The 21076-nt window shown below is 35.2% G+C and overlaps 2 protein-coding genes across 6 annotated transcripts; one reads left to right on the forward strand and one right to left on the reverse strand.

Annotated features, from left to right (window-relative positions):
- Positions 1–309: 309 nt before the first annotated feature.
- Positions 310–17148, forward strand: mtap (methylthioadenosine phosphorylase). 5 transcript variants are annotated; one of them, XM_087235316.1, is made up of 8 exons: positions 310–400; positions 8463–8549; positions 8762–8820; positions 8941–11168; positions 11337–12774; positions 12864–13103; positions 16492–16614; positions 16735–17148. In XM_087235316.1, the coding sequence occupies exons 5-8, from the start codon at positions 12742–12744 to the stop codon at positions 16771–16773; spliced, it is 435 nt and encodes a 144-aa protein (XP_087091442.1). In that variant the 5' UTR covers positions 310–400; positions 8463–8549; positions 8762–8820; positions 8941–11168; positions 11337–12741; the 3' UTR covers positions 16774–17148.
- A 598-nt stretch (positions 17149–17746) lies between these two features.
- cdkn2a/b (cyclin-dependent kinase inhibitor 2A/B (p15, inhibits CDK4)) lies at positions 17747–20516 on the reverse strand. Its single transcript, XM_087237254.1, has 2 exons — positions 20145–20516; positions 17747–18489 (listed from the first exon to the last, which is right to left on the reverse strand). Exons 1-2 carry the CDS (start codon positions 20268–20270, stop codon positions 18238–18240), a joined length of 378 nt encoding a protein of 125 aa, XP_087093380.1. The 5' UTR covers positions 20271–20516; the 3' UTR covers positions 17747–18237.
- Positions 20517–21076: the final 560 nt, after the last annotated feature.

Consider the following 21076-nt stretch of genomic DNA (forward strand, 5'->3'; position numbering starts at 1 on the left):
CGAAGAAAAAGTTCATCCAATGTGATTTGTTGCAAAAAGTATAAAAGAAATTTAAGACTGTGACATTTAACTGTAGGCTACAGTATCTACAATAATATGAAAAAATGCAGAGATCTAACACATAATTTTTCAAATACATGTATTTTCTCGATGGTGAAAACATCATTTTTTTTGTATTTATTATTATTGTGTTCCCAATTCCCATGCACAGAATGTCCCTGATCCTAGTTTACATCTAACTTGATACCGTCTGTAGTTTTGATTGTTTGTAAGTTACTCCACATTAGGGGGCGCTAATGCACTTTCTTCGTTTGCGCAGCGACACCCAAGAAAGAAGTAGAAAGCTCTCTTGGTATTTTTCTGCACTTTGAAGAAAATGACATCAAACAGTCACGTAAAGGTAATTTGAACAGTGTCATCATGAAATACAACACAAGATATATGTGAGAAAAATAGTTTAAAAATGGGATACTTCCGCGTTTTAACGTGAACTTACCAAATGTTGGATCACTTGGGTCCTGGAATGAACATTATGCTGTAAATCAGTCTACTGTATTCGTCAAAATATAAAGCTTTTCTAATATTTTAATGCCAGTTTTCAGTTTCGCATTTTATTTAGCATGAAGAGAATAACCAGGTACCACCACACGGATCACTGCCAAACAATTTCCTGGTTGATGGAGAAGCAATGATGCTAGCTAATAATGCTAGAGAGTACCTCGTGTCTACATGGGAAGGGTTAACGTTATATTAAATTGTAATATTATAGGTAGGTAAAAGACACACGAAATAACAACAAAAAGAAACTAACGTTAGTCATGAAGTATTTAAGGCTTAAATGGGCACAAGTATTTGTTGGTGCTGCACATGTAAAATAAAATTACGTTTCACGTGAGTGAGAGGAGAATGATTTTTATAGAAGTGTAAAACTTAAAAGTTTTATCAACAACTTTGACCAAAAAATGTATTTTTTTTTAAACTCGTGGCTGCTGATTAAAATTGGTTAATAGTTGTCATCAGCTAGTTAAGGCAGGTTATTGCTGGTTTCAGTTAGTTCTTTATGGTCATTAGTGGGTTTAAGCTGGTTCTTGCTGGTCATTAGCTGATTCTTTTCTGGTTTTAACCAGCTCATAATTAGCAAAAGCTATCTTAAACCAGCAGCCATGTGTCAAAACCTGCCTAACCAGTATGCTGATTTTTTCCACATGGAAAATAGCACCATCTATAAAATCCACAAAATAATGCCACAAATACAATATTCAACAGTTGACTTCCTTACGTCAACTGTTGGTAATGTCCATGATGTCTGCTTTTTAAGCTAGAATGTAAGCAGTTTCCATATTCTGGCTCCAACCCTTGACTTGAGAAAATTTAAGACCACTGTTTAGTTATTTCCAGTGGTGAAAAGAGTACTGAAAAAAATACTTATGTAAAATTACCATTACTTGCCTAAAAATGTAGTGCAAATAGAGTAAAAGTATCTGTTTTTATATTTTTTAAAGTATGAGTAAAAAGTAGACCTTTCAAAAGTACTCAAGAGTAGTGAGTATTACGGTGCAAAAAGCTGATGCATTTACATCTAATTTGTGAATGTGTTTAAACGTAACATTCTGTTGTGCATTTAGTTATTGCCCAGCAGGCACACAACTTCATAAGTTGCTAATATTATTTTAAATTTGATTGTGATGACAGGACACCAAAATTCAACATCTTTCCAGTGTCTAAGGACAACGTTATTTTGTTGTCCAATAATGACATCAGATGACGTCGATATTTGGTTGATTTTAGATTGTGTTAAAAAAGTGACCAAAATCCAACGCTGAGCCAATATCTTAAACCAATGTAATATTGACATCAAATACTAACATTTATTTGTCAGGTATGGCAACCAAAATCCAACGTCTGATAGAGATCATAGGGGTATTGTCTACAAAATGTCAAGCTGTAACATCATTAGACGTTGATGTTTGGTTGAATTTAGATTGGTCATTGGACATTGAAGTCAGCCTGACATTGGGTTCTGATGTCAACACATTTTTCATTTTCAAACAAAATGCAACATCCCCACGACTTTGGGCTGCAACGTCAATCTTATGTCATGTTGACATCTTGTGTCTGCTGTGTGTTTAAGGCCATTTCGGTCATCATACAGTAAACATCCATCATCTTGTCATCAGTGAAGGGAAGTAGTGGAGTAAAAGTACCAATACAGCACTAAAATGTACTCAAGGGAAAGTAAAAGTACACATTTTTGTGTTTACTTATTTTTTGATAACTTATAATTCCTTAGAAAAATGACTCGATTACAGTAATTTGAGAATTTGTAATTTATTTCTTTACACCGCTGGTTATTTCACACTTCAAGTATAATATTTTACTAAATGTTAAATTTTGGTCTCTGAACTGCAGACACCAATACTTAAGCGATTTGTAAAAGATGAATCACTATCCAAACTTCTGAGATGAACAAGTTTGTAATTTGGGAGCTTGTGACAGTTACAGGTATATTAAAAACAGTTAATCTTCCAGTTCTCACTGATTCACTGACTTAAATTCAAAATTAGAATGATGGCAGTTATCAAGTGGTTATTTATTATTTTCTAATTTAGGGTGCAATTTCTGCCCGATTAAACAATCTTTTTAGATGTTCCCACACATAGTTTCATTTAAGAGTAGCCTTTATTTATAGTGTAGTCTGGTTTTTGTGAAGCCAATGTTAACTTTCTTTCATTCATTCATTCATTTTTTTGTCAGCTTAGTCCCTTTATTAATCCGGGGTCGCCACAGCGGAATGAACCGACAACTTATCCAGCAAGTTTTTACGCAGCGGATGCCCTTCCAGCTGCAACCCATCTCCGGGAAACATCCACACACACATTCACACACACACTTATACACACATACACTATGGACAATTTAGCCTACCCAATTCACTTGTACCGCATGTCTTCCGGAGCAACCCACGTGAAGACAGGGAGAACATGCAAACTTCGCACAGAAACGCAACTGAGCCGAGGTTCGAACCAGCGACCTTCTTGCTGTGAGGCGACAGCACTACCTACTGCGCCACTGCCTCACCAAAATAAGTTCAACATCAAACGCTAATTAGTTATAATAATTTTATTTCAACGTTTAGGACCTTTAATATAGTTATGATATTTACTAGCACTTGAACAAAATCAAATATTAAAAAATGAGTTTCTTTAATCAAATTAAATATATTTAGAAATAACATTTTAACTCAAACCTAAACACTGCAATGTACTGCAAAAGCTATACTATTTTATTCATGTAAAAATAGAAAGGCCACATCCTGATATGAAGCAGTATACATTAATTCACCCTACTCTGAGCAAAGACTTAAAGAATAGAAGCTGAAAAAAATTAATCGAAAATAAGGGAAAATCCCACTTATTCTAGGGAAAAATCACCCTTTCTGCCCTCACCTAAAATTATGTGATTCTCAAATGCTTAATTGTGATGAGTCAGATTAGTGGTTAGATATTACCTACTTACAGTAATCTATAGCCTGTACTTAAATCAAAGCACTGATTTGGGTAATTAAATGATTGTAAAAATTTCCCCAATATAATGGCAAATGATTACTGTGATTTGTGATTGCAAAGAGATTGTTTTGTACTACTTTTTAAGAAAATGTTTTAGATGAAACTTTAAAATAATGCAAAGGTGAAAAATATGTTTTTTCTGAATGTCAATGCTGATGCTGATATGTGGTAATGCAGGGCAGACAATGGCCAATTTTTTGTTAGTGTAATAAAAAAAAATTATTATATTTTAATTAAATGTGAAATATTTCTGAAATGGATTTAAAAATGTTCAATCATTCTTTAGTCATACTCATAATTGTGACAAATGTTGCAGCAGTTGGACAACATAATGTACTTCTAAGGCTTTTTTTAGTCGAGGATGTAGTTGTTTAGATTGCAACTATGCAGCGCCATCCAAAAGATGGCAACAGAGACCGCATAATAAGCCCATAGATGAGGAAAAACCCAGCGTAATTTTAAAGGGCCATGAAACCCCACATATTCGATTTAAGTCTACCTCAGAATTTAAAAAAAAAAAGCATTTTAATGGGTGTGGAGCTCTGCGATAAGAGGCAGGAGTGGGCAAGGCCAGCAGAGTAGGGGGGAAGGAGGAGAGCGAACAACTGTTGTCAGTTGGCTGACAAAATGAGACACAAACCATGAGGTAAAGCATTATTTTATAGTTTACAAAGTTAAAATGCAAAGAAAAAAACTAATTGAATGCCCTGCTAAAATTTTTTATTTGTAATTTCATATACAACCACAATTTCTAGCATTATAAAGATAATCGTTTTTTTATAAACACTATAAATGAGGACTTCTCCCTCAATCCCCAGGTCTGAATGCAGACTCAGTGCAGCAGGTCTCTTGCCCTGTCTATTTCTATTTATTATGTCTATTTATTTCAACTGGGAGGGAGATGCACGATTTCCAGGAGATAATCACTCATCTCTATGCATTTGTGGGAGACTCCCGGAACTTCCGGGAGACTTGGGATGTCTGAATATCACATTTAACAACTATAGTTAGACGCGATCCAGCAGTACATCCTTGATAAACTGTCCGACGTGCACTGTTCACTGGAGCTCAGAGGAGCGCATGACAGTATGTGTGGGGTCACGTGATGTGCGTTTTCAGTGGACGGAGGGCTTTTCAGAAATGCTAGGTAAAACAGTGTGGGTGTGGATCATTTTCGTTCTAAAATGCCATTTTAACACTAAGACTTATTAGTGTAAACGGAGCCTAAGTGTGTATTTTGCGCGAGTGGGTTTGCAGCGGGGTGGAGGATAGGCGATGCCGGCTTTGCGACAGCATTGTGTTGGCGTTTGGGCATTGGCAATGGACGATGGCATTGTCAATCGGCCCAACTCTAACACAGACCTGTTAAAATCTCAAAAAAGTACTCAAGGGTTTCTTGAAACTTTAAACTACACCGAATCAAATCATTATAAAACTGGCAAGTGCCTTTCTAAGTTCATCTCTCTCTTTTGTAGTTTAGCATTTTTCCTTATTGTAAACACATCAGTAATCTTGTAGTGATTGCCCTGCTTTTTTCAGGATACAATCCTTTTTTTATTATTGTGGTCTCCTAATTGCAACAGAAAAATACTTGGAGATCTGTAAACTGAATCTTAAAATGTCCGCAAAATCACATGTTTTGTCATCACTTTAGACATTACGCTAGAGATTCATTCAAATACTAGCTCTAAAGTGATGTTTGTGAAGTAGCAATGGTTTCTGCTGTTCTGATGTCTGCTGCGGATGTGAATAAATGGCGGAAAAAAGTAGTTCCTCATACAAAAGGGTTTTTAGACTCTGTGTGTTTGATTTTTTTTAATTACTTTTTTATATACACGGTTATGCCTCCCGTACTGTTGTATAAACACAACATCACACTCATAGCAGTGGTACATAGCTTTATATCATCACTGGTGGGATGCTAAGGCACTCGGCTTGCATGCCTCCCACCAGTGCTGATATGCAGCCACATTGCACTGCTACTTGTGTGATATTGCTCATATATATATATATATATATATATATATATATATATATATATATATATATATATATATATATATATATATATATATATATTCTTAATATATAATATATACAGTGGCGATCGAAAGTTTGGGCACCCCAGGTAAAAATTTGTATTAATGTGCATAAAGAAGCCAAGGAAAGATGGAAAAATCTCCAGAAGGCATCAAATTACAGATTAGACATTCTTTTAATATGTCAAAAAAGTTAGATTTTATTTCCATCATTTACACTTTCAAAATAACAGAAAACAAAAAAAATGGCATCTGCAAAAGTTTGGGCACCCTGCAGAGTTAATATCTTGTACAGCCCCCTTTGGCAAGTATCACAGTTTGTAATTGCTTTTTGTAGCCAGTCAAGAGTCTTACAATTCTTGTTTGAGGTATCTTTGCCCATTCTTTCTTATAAAAGTCTTCCAGTTCTTTGAGATTTTTGGGCTGTCTGTCATGCACTGCTCTTTTAAGGTCTATCCATAGATTTTCAATAATGTTGAGGTCAGGAGATTGTGAAGGCCATGGCAAAACCTTCAGTTTACATCTCTTGATGTAATCCATTGTGGATTTTGAGGTGTGTTTAGGATCATTATCCATTTGTAGGAGCCATCCTCTCTTTAACTTTAGCTTTTTGCAGGTGGCATCAAATTACCATCCAAAATTTGCTGAAATTTTATTGAATTCATTTCTCCTTCTACTCGTGAAATGTTCCCTGTGCCACTGGCTGCAATAAAAGCCCAAAGCATGACTGAACCACCTCCATGCTTAACAGTTGGACAGAGGTTTTTTTCATTAAATTCTGTGCCCTTTCTTCTCCAAACGTACCTTTGCTCATTCTGGCCAAAAGTTCTATTTTAACCTCATCGGTCCACAGAACTTGTTTCCAAAATGTATCAGGCTTGTCTATATGTTCATTTGCAAAGTTCAAACGCTAATTTTTGTGGTGAGGACGTAAAAGAGGTTTTCTTCTGATGACTCTTCCATGAAGACCATATTTGTACAAGTATCTCTTTATAGTGGAAAAGTGTACCACAGTTCCAGTGTCTGCCAGATCTTTCTGGAGGGATTGTGCAGTCAAACGTAGGTTTTGACTTGTTTTTCTCACAATCCTGCGAGCTGTTCTGTCTGATATTTTTCTTGGTCTTCCAGATATTGCTTTAACTTCAACTGTTCCTGATGACTGCCATTTCTTAATTACATTCCGTACAGATGATATTGGCATCTGAATACGCTTTGCTATCTTCTTATAACCTTTTCCCTTTTTTGTGAGCATCAACTATTTTCAGTTTCAGTTTTCTAGACAACTGCTTAGAAGAACCCATGATGCTGATTGTTGGGGCAAGATCAGATGAGTTGGATGAGTTTGGGCATTTAAAACCTTTGAGATTGACATCACTTGGTCTTTCCATACGATGATTGAGAACAATCCATGACACTGTCAGGTCTCAGCTTTCCAAAGGAGGCAGTGCATGCTATTAACTCTGCAGGGTGCCCAAACTTTTGCAGACGCCATTTTTTTGTTTTCTGTTATTTTGAAAGTGTAAATGATGGAAATAAAATCTAACTTTTTTGACATATTAAAGGAATGTCTAATCTGTAATTTGATGCCTTTTGGAGATTTTTCCATCTTTCCTTGGCTTCTTTACCCACATTACTACAAATTTTTACCTGGGGTGCCCAAACTTTCGATCCCCACTGTATATGCACACTCTTGGCATTCTCTTGATGAGCTTCAAAAGGTAGTCACCTGAAATGGTCTTCCAACAGTCTTGAAGGAGTTCCCAGAGATGCTTAGCACTTGTTGGCCCTTTTGCCTTCACTCTACGGTCCAGCTTACCCCAAACCATCTCGATTGGGCTCAGGTCCGGTGACTGTGGAGGCCAGGTCATCTGGCATAGCAGCCTATCACTCTCTTTAATCAAATAGCCCATACACTGCCTGGAGGTGTGTTTGTGGTCATTGTCCTGTTAAAAAAATAAATGATGGTCCAAGTCCAACTAAACGCAAACCAGATAGAATAGCATGCCACTGCAAGATGCTGTGGTAGCTATGCTGGTTCTATATGCTTTCAATTTTTAATAAATCCCCAACAGTGTCACCAGCAAAGCACCCCCACACCATCGCACCTCCTCCTTCATGCTTTACGATGGGAACCAGGCATGTAGAGTCCATCTGTTTGCCTTTTCTGCGTAGCACAGACACGGTGGTTGAAACCAAAGATCTCAAATATGGACTCATCAGACCAAAGCACATTTCCACTGGTCTAATGTCCATTCCTTCTGTTTTTTAGCCCAAACAAGTTTCTTCCGCTTGTTGCCTGTCCTTAGCAGTGGTTTCCTAGCAGATATTCTACCATGAAGGCCTGATTGACACTCTCCTCTTAACAGTTGTTCTAGAGATGTGTCTGCTGTTAGAACTTTCCAAGTTTTCCCAATTTTTCGGACTGACTGACCTTCATTTCTTAAAGTAATGATACTCTCAATTTTGCCACAATTTATTTTACATTTTTACTGAAGTATGTCATTTTTGGCACTTCTTTGGCGAATCTTAGTGTTTGGCAAATAATTTTGTTTTTATTAAAGAAACAGTGCCATTATGTAAACAAACTTAGATAAATAAATACACTTAAATATCTTAAAATGAAGGACTTGCTGGTAGTAGTTATCAGTACGGATGCTGGTAAGGAAATTGATCTCTTTAAAAAAAACTATTAAATGTGATACTTCTGATATGTCTTTTGACAAACATTTCTCTCCTACATGCACCATATGTGTCTTGTTAAATTGATGTACAGAGTTTTTTGTTTTATTTTTAATCAACTATTTGCTGACATCCACCCCACCTTCGGATGTATTTATAACAGACCATTTTTTCACAGATTGGTATAATTGGTGGATCTGGACTTGATGATCCAGATATCCTGGAGGGAAGGACAGAGCGGTATGTAGTCACACCATATGGAAAGGTAAGTGTGTCTCTTGCCAGCATGCATATAAGTGGACATTTGGAAATTAATACATATATTTGCATAAGTATAAGATGTTTCAAAATTACTGATGATTGTTTGATTTTAAATCGTGGCTTCCCCATAATTTTTGTTGTACATTTCATCAGTTAGTTTTTTTGATTGGCAGAACCGGATATGTATTTATCTTCACTTATTCCCTCTCTTTTTAGCCATCAGATGCACTAATTTTGGGAAAAATAAAGAATGTTGATTGTGTGCTTCTTGCTAGGTAATTACACTCTTGCGTAAAAAACAAAACATTTGCATTGACTTTTTAATTTAAAATGTCTGCTTGTTTTATATTTATTAAGTATTGAATCTAATCTAGAACCTTTTTCTCTTCTACAAGGCATGGGAGACAACACACCATCATGCCAACCAATGTTAATTACCAGGCCAATATTTGGGCTCTAAAGGAAGAGGGCTGCACTCATCTGTTAGTCACCACAGCATGTGGTTCCCTGAGAGAGGATATCCAGCCTGGGGATATCGTTTTAATTGACCAGTTCATTGATAGGTTAGTGTTCTTTTTACTCTCACTTTAAAAAAGAACCTTTTAAAGATAAAACAATTTGATTGGAAGAAAATGCTGAGCTACTAACTAAACAATAATGTATGAACACAACATAAATACATGGATTTAATTGTGAATTTTTAACATAATCAAAAACCAGTTCAGAAAGGAAGCATGAAACATGTCAAAACAATACAAGTATTTCTTTGGGGGTTCAGTCATAATATTATTAAACTACAAGAATACTTTTGTGCACTCATAAAACAACAACAATAATGACTTTATTTAACAGTTGCTTCTCATCAATAAAAGTATAGGGGTCTCAGGGAGTTGGAATGAAATGAGGGTGAGTAATTAATGACATCATTTTCATTTTTAGGTGAACTAACCCTTTATCAAAACTGCTTAAATATTAGATAGGAGTAAAACACTTTTTTTCTTACAGTTTTTTGATCTATATTTTTATTGGGCTATAATTTAGAGATACAAATGAAAACGGGTTTTTTAAAAACAATTCATTGGGAACATGTATGTTGTCACTCTTTAGCATTTGCTCCCCATCCACCCTCCACCACCACAGCTCTCTGACCCATACTGCTTGCTTCATAACCCCACCATCCCTTTAACTTCCCTTTAGATTTCTAGTGTACACCTATTTGAGATTGCAGAGAATATATTTGCTGTGAGGAAGAGATGATACTAAAATAACCCTGTGTGAAGTTTAGTATATTTTTAATGTGGAAATACTTCACAATATTGCTGTAAAGTTGATTGGATTGTTCTGTTCATGTGTACCTGTAGTTAAATGGCTTCTGATTATCTGGAAAGACTTTTTGATTACTTTTTTCGTGTTTCTGTTTTTTAGAGATGTTTGCCCATAGATTCATTAGAGTATTTGTGAACCCAGAAACAGATATTGGGCAAGATTTTCTGGCTTTCATTCCAGCTGTCAGAGATGTTGGGGTTGAGGTCAGGGCTTTTTGCAGACCAGACAGTTCTTCCTCACCAATCTCACCTAACTTTGCCATTCCCTTGTTCACTGGGGCACAATCATGCTGAAATAGGAATTAGGTATTAGTCTGGGTATTAAAAACTAATTAAAATAAAAATAGTTTAATGACTTAAATGCAGGATTATTGTCTTTCTTGGATGTAAAGGGTTTGGCTAAAGCAACCTCACACTAACCCCTATTGACATTTTACAGGTGAAAAAAAAGATTTTTTTCCCTCCTGAATCTACCCACTTTCTAAGGTAAAAGAGACGTGTTAGTCATGATAAAAAGTGTTAGACAATAAGTATCTCTGCCTACTTTTCATTATCATATATTTTTTAAACCTGATAAAAATATGTGGATTAGGTTATCTGACATTACGCTGTGTGTACCTGTGTTCATTGGGACGGGAACATATACAGGGGTTGGACAATGAAACTAAAACATTGGCCAATTTTGTGTTGGTTTCAAAGCGAAATTTGACCAGTACTCATTAATTGCACATTTCACTTTCCCCGTCTTTCCAATATTCGAGAGAGTTACGGTCTGGAGAAGCTCTAAGGAAGCATACCACCCAGACTGTTGCATGCCCAAAGTGAAGCATGGGGGCTGGATCAGTAAATTTAGTTTGCAATATCAGTAGGTTTGGTCTGCAATATCTTAACATTTTCTTGGCCCAATACATGTAAAAGATAGGTGCGTCATTGCCAAGGACATCTGAACCATTCTAAGGACCATATGCATGGTTCAAACATTGTATCCTGAAGGCAAAGCCATGTACCAGAATAATAATGCACCAATACAAACAGCAAGACAGAGTGGTTTGATAAACATGAAAGTGAGGTTCCCCGTGGCCTGCATTGTCATTAGATCTAAGTATTATTAAGCCATTTTGGGCTGTCTTTGAGGAGCAAGTCACAAAACGTTTTTCTCCACCAGCATCACAGTGACGTGGCCACTGTTCTTAAGGAAGAATGGCTTAATTTCTTTAGCCACTTTGGAGGATTTGTGCCCGTCATTCTCAAGACTAATTAATGCTGCATTGGCTGCAAAAGGAGGGTCTACACCAGGGGTGTCCAAACTCGGTCCTGGAGGGCTAGTGTCCTGGAAAGTTTAGCTCCAACCCTAATCAAACACACCTGAACCAGCTTATTAAGATCTTACTAGATATACTAGAAACTTTCTGGCAGGTGTGTTGAAGCAAGTTGAAGCTAAACTCAGCAGGACACCGGCCCTCCAGGACCGAGTCTGGACATCCCTGGTCTGTACCATACTAATGAATTATTGTGGTGTAAAACCAGGCATTTCAGTTTAATTGCAGCTATTGCCTGGCGGCAAGACAGCAGAATAAACAATTATTTAAAAAATAGATGAATGGATTTCTTAAAAAATACACAATTACTTTTCAGCATGAATGTTTTATCTTTTATCATTTTGTGTATAATATCTTGATGAATTAGGAAGTTGTTATTATTAAGTAATATGTTTTATCAATATTATTCCTGCCATAAAATAGCCATGAGTTGCTGATGTGGTAATAAACAAACTTAAACATTTGTAGTATTTGTACAGGCTTTACATGTCGAGAGTAGTACAAACAGTTTTTTTAACTGTACAGAAGATTTGCAATATTTGAGAGCATTAAAACGTCTTAACCCAGTAACGTATAGCTGAAATATTTTAATTGTTTGCATAATAAATGCATTTTGAGATTTGAGCAGTTGTTTGCATATGACATGACTAAATAAAATTATACAGTTATTGCATATACAAATAAATCTCTCAGTGAGAAAATTGATGGAGGTACAAAAGCTACTACTGGATGATAAAGTTCCATATTTATAACTTGTATATTAAAGGTGCTGTAGGTGATCTGTCAAAATGCTAAGCATTAGCATACAAGCTTTGAAAACAGTCTCCCTCTCCTGCCCTACAAAACCACTCCTCATGAAACCCAATCGCGCACTGTTGATGATGACAGTAGAAAATCCACTAGATTATGTCATTCGCCAATTCCCAACGACAAACTATTATATCTGGCACATTTTTAGTTGTGTAGCAAGCAAAACTTGTCATAATGTGCAGTATTTCATGCAATATTTAATATTTTTCAGTATTTTATTTAATTCTTTTCACTTTAATTTAGTATTTATATGCTCTCTCTTGGGCAGATTGTTCAGAAATATGGCCTGGGTTATCGCTGTTATGCAGACATTAAGATTTATATCAACACCCATTCTGATTTCACTACTACTGCTTGGATTCTCTAAACCTGCTTGCTGTAAATCATGAGATTTTATTAATTTTCACTAAATCTAAGTAATTAAAAGTTTTCTGTCAACAATACCCAATACAATGCACGTCTAAATTATAAAAATTACATAATTTGCATCATAAATGTATTATTATTAATCTAATTATTACAGAGCTCTGCATTGTTATTTATTTTTTACATTCAGCTGGTGCAACTGATCCCTGGTGTTCAACTGGCTTTATTGTTCTTCACAATCACATTTAGTTTGATGCATTTCTTTTTTATTTCCTCAAAATTGTCGCACACCGCACTGAATTGAAGAACTACTAAACGTGTTCAGACATTCTATGATGGGCAACCCACCAGCCCTCCAGGTGTGTGCCACATACCTATGGCTGAACCGTTCTGCAGCAAGACTAGAGAGGTCAGTGCTGTTTTCCAGATCGCTGTTTCTTTCACTTTCTGTCGATCTTATTCTTGTTTTATTTATCAACTTCTTATCTCCTTTTGTAGGTGCTCCTGGAGGTTGCACAGGGACTTGGTGTGAAGTGCCACACTCGAGGGACAATGGTGACCATAGAGGGTCCTCGTTTCTCTTCTCGAGCAGAGAGCCTTATGTTCAGACAATGGGGTGCTGATGTCATCAACATGACCACTGTACCGGAGGTGGTTCTTGCCAAGGAGGCTGGCTTGTGCTATGCAAGTATTGCGATGGCAACTGATTATGACTGCTGGAAAGAGCATGAAGAGGCGGTGAGCAGAAGTGTGTGTGTGTGTGTGTGTGTGTGTGTGTGTGTGTGTGTGTGTGTGTGTGTGTGTTTGTGTGTACCTAGTTAAACTTATTCCTCTTTTTTTGAGACCACAAAGGACGTTCTTGTTTGTAAAAACAATGTTTACATACAGTAGTGACTTATTTTGTCAAACAAAAGCATCCTCATTTATTTTCTTTCAGTGAAAAATGTGGGTTAAGTTATACTGTATATAAAATAATATTTGTCTTTTGATGTCTTCATTTAGTTAGCTAAATAAACAGTTGTAGTTTAAATCTTAAAATTAAATCTTAGCAGTAGTCCTTAGCTAATACATTGTATTTTGCTGGCTTCTTGTAAGCCATTTGACTTCTTGCCAATATTCCCTCTAAACTGTACACAGCTGCACGTTTCTAATGTTACTCCCACACAAGCCAAAAAATGCTGTGCAAAAGGCAGACTCAGAAATGTGTCTTTAAATAAAACATACAATCTTTTTCAGTCAGTTCCAACTGGACTCCATTTTGTTTTTTTTCCGGAACTGAAACTAAACTGAACAGAATTTATGCAACCAGTGAATCTCGTTGTAATGATTCATGGTCAATTTATGTTTTGTTGTAACCATTTTCAGTCTAATCTACCCACAGCTGGGGTGAGGGGACATGTAACTTCCGACAAAATACATTATGAGACCTAAAATTAAAATCAAGATCATTATTAATAATAATATAATAGGAATAAGGTATTAGTCTGGGTATTAAAAACTAATAAAAATAAAAATTGTTTAATGACTTAAATGCAGGATTATTCTCTTCCTCGGATGTAAAGGGTTTGGCTAAAGCAACCTCTCACTAACCCCTTTTGACATATTACAGGTGAAAAAAAGATTTTTTCCCTCCTTAATATTATTATTATGAAAGCATGAAATTCTTGAAGTGGTGTTTTCTGACATGATTACTGATTCTGCCTCTGAACTGCATGGCTTCTTAATTGCTGCTTGCAGCTAAATCTATTATTATTTATTTTGTCAGTGACTATTTAAAAAAAAAAAGTTAAATTTTATCATTTACGAGAATGTGTTTTTGAAGTTACAAAACATGATGAACGGTTCGCTTTATTATGCTGTTATTGGTTATTACTATGGTTCACCAACACCCTTTTAAAATAATAATGATTTTCCATCAAGATTAAAGGTGAATTATATCATTTCCGTGTTACACGATGGAATTACAGGGAAAAAAAAAACACAGGACCTTTCCAAATAGCCCCTATACTCACCCCACCCTTTCTTAAGCTTATTATTATCCCTAATTTATTCTTTTTATGGTGCTTGTGTGTGAAAAACGTGAGCTTAGCTTACTTGAAGAAACTCTTTATTGAAACCCAAACATTGCATGAAGTGTATTCATTATTTAAATGCTGTTTACCTTTTTAAATATTTTTTTGTCAATGGCATTAAGTCAATGAATAAAACAAATAATTTTGGCATAAATCTTACATCATTGAGCTTTTATTTAAGCTTTTTTAAGACATTTATAAATGTATTAATTATGGCGCAGTAGCTTGTATAAAAAGTGTTTGCATATTAACAATAATCAATAATTTTATTGTTTTGTTTTTTTTTTCAACCAAGTTTATATACACTCACTGGCCACTTCATTAGGCACTCCTTACTAGTACCGAGTTGGACCCCCTTTTGCCTTTAGAACTGCCTTAATCCTTTGTGGATTTGTCAGCTGCAAATCCATGATGCGAGTCTCCCGTTCCACTAAATCCCAGAGGTGTTTTATTTGATTGAGATTTTGTGATTGTGGTGGCCATTTGAGTACAGTGAACTCATTGTCATGTTCAAGAAACTGGTCTAGTATGATTCACACTTTATAACATGGCGCGTTATCCTGCTGGAAGTAGCCATTAGAAGATGGGTACACTGTGGTCATAAAGAGATGGACATCGTCAGCAACAATACTCAGGTAGGCTGTGGCGTTGACATGATGTACAGTTGGTAATAATGGGCCCAAATTGTGCCAAGAAAATATCCCCCACACCATTACATGTTTACATGCCTAAATGCATTTAGCTGCTGCCATGTAACTGGCTGATTAGAAATGTGCGTTGGAAAGGTGTACCTAAGAAAGTGGCTGGTCAATGTATATTTAAAGCCTTGGTTCCATTCAAGACCATCTCTTCTAATGGTCCTTATGTTTGTGGCAAATACAAACCATTAAGCTTTAGCCTTTATTATTATTTTGGTGCTTAAGTCTAAATTGAGAGCTTCATGTTATTAGGTGCTTTTTTATAGTTTATTGTAAACAAGAGATTTGACAATGTGTTTATATATATATATATATATATATTTTTATTATTATTCTTTTTTTTTTAAATGCTATTTTAAAGAATGAACCTTATAATAGGCAAAAGTGTTGTTGCTGCGTCCAAGTTATTTGTATCTTAGTTTAGAAGAATTTTTATAGGATATTTATTTTTAAGTCAATAAACTCTCTGCAGATTATTGTTTCCGATAGCCGGATGACCGGTAAGACTGGTAGTTGGTGTTGGTGTTTACTTCCCCTTGCATTTCTCAGTCCGCCTTCCGAGTTCCTGCTGCTGACCTCTAGTTTTCACTCCCTGCTTCATCACATCCTTCCGTCCCAGTATGGTGTTCTCAGTATCTCTGTCTGATTCATACACAGACAATCATACACAGTTTGTTGGCAGCCAATTAGTCAGTTCCTCCAGAGGAAACCACTGTTGATAAAAAAAAAGTAAAAAGTGTGTAGTTCACATTTCCTGTCGGTGCAGTAGGTTAAATGTAGATCCTGACATTATACAACCAAATGGCTCATAGTTTAGAGACAATAGTCTATCTGTTACTTGAGCATAAAATGTAGTCCAGTTCAGCAACCTTATCAGAGCAACTGCAAACAAACCTGAGACTCTTAAGAGATCTAATCTAAATACTTTTATGTGGATTTTGTTTAGTTTTTTATGAAGATTTCTTTTAATCCACATAAATCGAGCAGTTTAATGCAAATCTAGTGAGGGACATGATAACTTTATAAGATTTTTAGATGTTTTTAGTTTATTTTATTCTGATATAAACATTGGACAGCTTAACTAGTTTATACATAGATGTGTGAGAACAATCCTCATTGTGCTGATGTGATATACTTAAGCTTAATTGAAATGCTGTAAATGCTGTCTGAACAATGTTTATGAATAAAAACCTTATTTAAATGTCTTTATAAAGCTACCATTTTTTTTAGAAAACTTAAATATACACAAACATACACAAACAATAATGTTTAATAGATTTTTGGTGCTTTAATTGACACGCTTTTGCTTTGTATCATAATTTTCTTGCAAATACCAAGCTGTTTTTTTTATTCTAGGTGTGTGTGGACAATGTTTTGAAAACCATGAAAGAGAACGCAAATAAGGCTAGCAGCATCCTGCTCACAGCAATCCCGCAAATCTGCCAGATGGACTGGGACAGCACAATAAATGCACATAAAGTGAGTTAAGTTTTTATTAAAATACTGCAATTATAAAGCAGCTTTTTTTCTTAACATAATATATGAGTTGAACATTTTCCATCACATCTGATTTTGTTTTTTCTCTTGGTTGTTTTTCAGTCGATGTCTCAGTCCTCAGTAATGTTGCCCAAACATTAACAAATCCTGCCATCGAGAAGTCATGAAAATGTAGTGTCTATGACTGCAGTTGTTTATCTTTAAACAAGTGTAATATTCTTACCACCATCAACCAAAAAAAAAAAAAAAAGGGGGATTTGTATGTTAACCACACTGAAATGGCTGTGCAGTTATAATAAACAAACAAATAAACAGATTTAGACATATGCATGAAAGCACTGGTAGAGGGAAAAGACGGGATCTTGGGATAATTACAATTGTTTTAGTGCCTTTTACATTAGCAGTAGCATTATCACACAAATATAAGCATGACATAAATAGCTTAAATATAAATACAAGTATTTTGGTTAATAAATGGCTGTCATACCTACAAATAAACGAATGCTGTTTTCCCTATGCAGTTTGTGTGGATATTATTCATTGTACTATATTTGAATTAGCAAATATGTAACTTAGTCAGCAACACGTTTGTTTTTCTAGAGTGAAGAACAAAGTGCGTATTTGTAACAAACTTGGATACAAATGTGAGGGGGACAAAAATGCAGGAGTGATTTTTTTTGGACAAGCGTTACCTGCTTCGTTTCCTTTGCATCTACACCGTTTTCTTTTACATCGACGCCTTATTTAACTTTTCTGTCTGTTTTTTTCCTCTCTCTGCCTTTCTAAAAAATAGAGATTTTAATACACTTTCCTGCACTTAGTTAAACGAGTTATGCATGTAAAATGAAGCGCCTCGTTTTCTATTAGGCTATATATAGTTTTTTAAGGTTAAACTCTTAATTAACATACGGGTTTAGTTTGCACCGGGTATTTGAGTAGCCAGAAAAAAAGAAACAATTATCAATTCAACACTACAGTACAGTTAAGAATAAAGGCTAACAAACATCCCGCACAAACTAAATGTTTCTTTTGTCAGTTAACCCACACAGTTTAACCACACAGAGCTAACAAACAGCTAACCACGTTAAGCAAAATTATTTAAATAATGCCTTGGTATAAATAGAAAGTTTCATTTTTATTAGTCGTACAATATTATAAACTTAATAAAAGCATGTTTAACCGGAAGAAATGAAAAAAGAAAGAGCTCGCCAAAAATATTGGATGTCCTTGCGTTGCAAGCCATTTGATTCAATGTTTGTCGCCATGCTTTTCAGGTTAAAAACAAATAGGTGGATATGTTATTTAATTATTTATTTATCTTTGGACATAATGCTGTCTACACTTTTTATTATGCGAACTATAGGCTAGCATGAGCGTATGATGGTTTGTGTCTGTAGCCTTTTATTGAAGTTCCCATTGACTAGCTAATTATAAATAATAATAATAAATAAACTTAAAAGATACAGAAATAAAATTTTAAATGATTAGAATCTCCAAACTACATGAATGACCATGTGCTATTGAGAATTATAAGTACTTGAGTGCATTAATAAGGTTACCACCTAAAGTAGCCTAGGCTATGCAGTGATGCAGTCTTTAAACATTTTAAACACGATTGAGTAATTCAACCACGTCTACGTTGCCAGTCTGTTGTGCCACATCCACTGGTCGTAAATCGCAGTGATCTTTTGTATTGGGGTCGGCGCCGAAGCGGATTAAAAGCCGCACGGTGTCAATGAATCCGGTTCTGGCAGCGTCGTGCAGAGGTGTGCTCCCTGTGTCGGGGTCAGGCACATTAGGGTCCGCTCCCTGTTCCAGCAGCACAAGAGCCAAAGGTGCGTTACCCATCATCATCACCTGGAGAGGGGGAAAATTGCTGTCTCATGAAAAAATAAACGCCAGTAACGTCATGATGTCACTGTAGAGAAGTGTGTTTAATCAATAATTTTACTGCCATCACTCGAAATCTGGAAAGTAGATACTTTTTGGTTAAATAGGAACGAAAGCAGTGCACATGCTGGCACTGAACATTGCTGTGCATGATGCATTCCTCTTTTAGCCTATCAATAAATTATTCACGGGCAGTAAATCAATTAAATGCAACAAATTGTGTTGTAGCTAATTCTTATTTTTCATATGATTAATTATGAAGATTCCTATAATCATTTTAAATAAAATGTATGCCATAAATATGCTTTGTTCACATTTGTGATTTTCTTAAACATCTTTCGTTTAATTGACATTTTTCTGAGGCAATTCATGCTCGTCAGAAGTTTTACAATTGCCTAATCTTTTACGATTTCTGGATGTATGCTGTCCATCTGTTTAAAGTGTGCTAAAAGATATCTATACGCACTTTATTGTAGGCTACCTCTTCGGCTTTTGATGTCCCGTAACCGAGAGCATGAACCGTAAAACCATTGGACATTGTGAAAATTAGATGAAAACTTTAACACCAAATATTATAATAATAGGCCTACACGATTATAAAAAGCAAAAATAAGTATGGTCTAAAATATATACTCCATTAGTCTATGACTGTGCTAGTGGTGGCTGATTATTTTGGTCAATATAGGCCAACTGTACAAATGTCAAAATATTAAACGTACATTCGTAAAAACAAGCATGGCAATAAGAGGAAAAGGGTTTTCGCAGTGATGCCCTTCTGGTTCTGCACAGAAAACCTATTACAAAGCTTCCAAAAGAAGTATTTTTATTGTCAAAAATGAAATAAACATTTTAATAGTTTAAAGGCACATTTTTCAAAAATTTTCTCCATAGATGCAAAAGGTTCTTCTTAAAACCATCGATGCCAACAAAGCTTTCGGGAGTGAATTAGCAAGTAGTGTGCCATTCTTCTCGCACATAGAGATATGATTTAATAGTTTAAAATTTATCTGAAATTAAGATCTATAAAATGTCTTATTTATTTATTGTTATGTATATAAATCTATCTATCTATCTATCTCTTATATATAATTGTAAACATTTGGTTTTTATACACAGTTATAGTACATTGGGACTTTCGTTTTCAATAAGATTTTAGTTTTCTTTGAATAATTTGAACTTTGACAATACATCCAAAACTCCTTGTCTTATTTCGGACTAATTTCTAAGAATGTAGCTATAAGTTAAAATTATAATGTTAAAATTAATGACATTACTAAAAGATAGAAAGTGTTGTTAGTATTATAGGTTGATAACACGCTATTGGTAAACATGTTTCAGGCCGTTTTAGTAGCCTAATAAGTTCTTAAACATGCTAAAATGAGTAAAATAAATACACAAATAGCCTAATATTAAAAAAAAAAAAGAAAAGTAAATCCCATATAGTCAAACAGGTGTGAAAATATGAAATAGCCTAAATTTGTTAAATAATATGACCTTTAATACAAAATAAGTCTTTGAATTGTATGTTACTAATTTAATGTTCCATATCTGCAATTAATCTTATTTATTTATTTGCATTTGTTTATTTCCGTTGTTTATTCTTAAAGCGCGTCTAAACCTACCTGTATAGGCGTTCTTCTAAATTTGTTAACCACATTGGCATTCACTCCGTTAGAAAGTAAAAACTGAACATGGGAAATGTTTCCGGTGGCTGCTGCTGTGGTCAGTTCATCCTCGACGTTCATCATCTTTATTGATTTTCGAAATTAATTCGCTTCACAGGTAAAACCAAATGATGATGATACTGCGAAAACAATCAGTTCAACGCTGTAATTTATTTTTATCGGTCTCCATGAATAACATGTTCCAATATAATGCGTAAATAAGCGAAACTGACTCGTTTATCAAAGTGTTGTGTCTTAAAATAATTTTTCGTAGCGAGATATTTGTTCGGACTTGTCTCTGTCATAAACGTCACAGCAAAACCGTGGTGCAGTACTGTCATACTGCGCCTGCGCACAACAGCTGAGTCAGGAAGACATGAGTTTACGACACAGTAGGAGAGGCTGCAGAGAAACAGAAATTAGGTTCTGCTAATGTTTTATGGCTAATGTAACTGGCATTAGCCTGCTTTTAGATCACAAGAAGTTTTTTTATTCTTTTTTTCGGGTACATAAGCATATCACAACGCTAATTATGCTAACATAATTGGGTTTTGTGCCATGGAGAAGTTACTCTTCGGGAATAGGCTAACTTTACCAGGAAAAATCTCTCGTTTTTCAAGAGTAAAGTCATTTTATGGATTTTGATTAAGACGCGATGTTAGCTAGGCCTGTAGAGATTAAGTTTGACTTGGCTACTTTAAAGTATATTATTTAGCCATTATGCTGTGTGGGGCGCTTAAGTTAAACTATATTTTTGATCCACATAAATTATAACAAAAAAGCATATACATACATTCGTGGTAGCCTATATTTATATTTTTTCATAATGGTTGTTCTGTTTTTGATTGTAGATGAACATAAATCTATTTTCTGCACGATAGAAAGGACGC

This window comes from Danio rerio, chromosome 1 (assembly GCF_052040795.2).
Source record: "Danio rerio strain M-AB ecotype USA chromosome 1, GRCz13ab, whole genome shotgun sequence".
In the NCBI taxonomy this organism is placed as follows: Eukaryota; Metazoa; Chordata; class Actinopteri; order Cypriniformes; family Danionidae; genus Danio; species Danio rerio.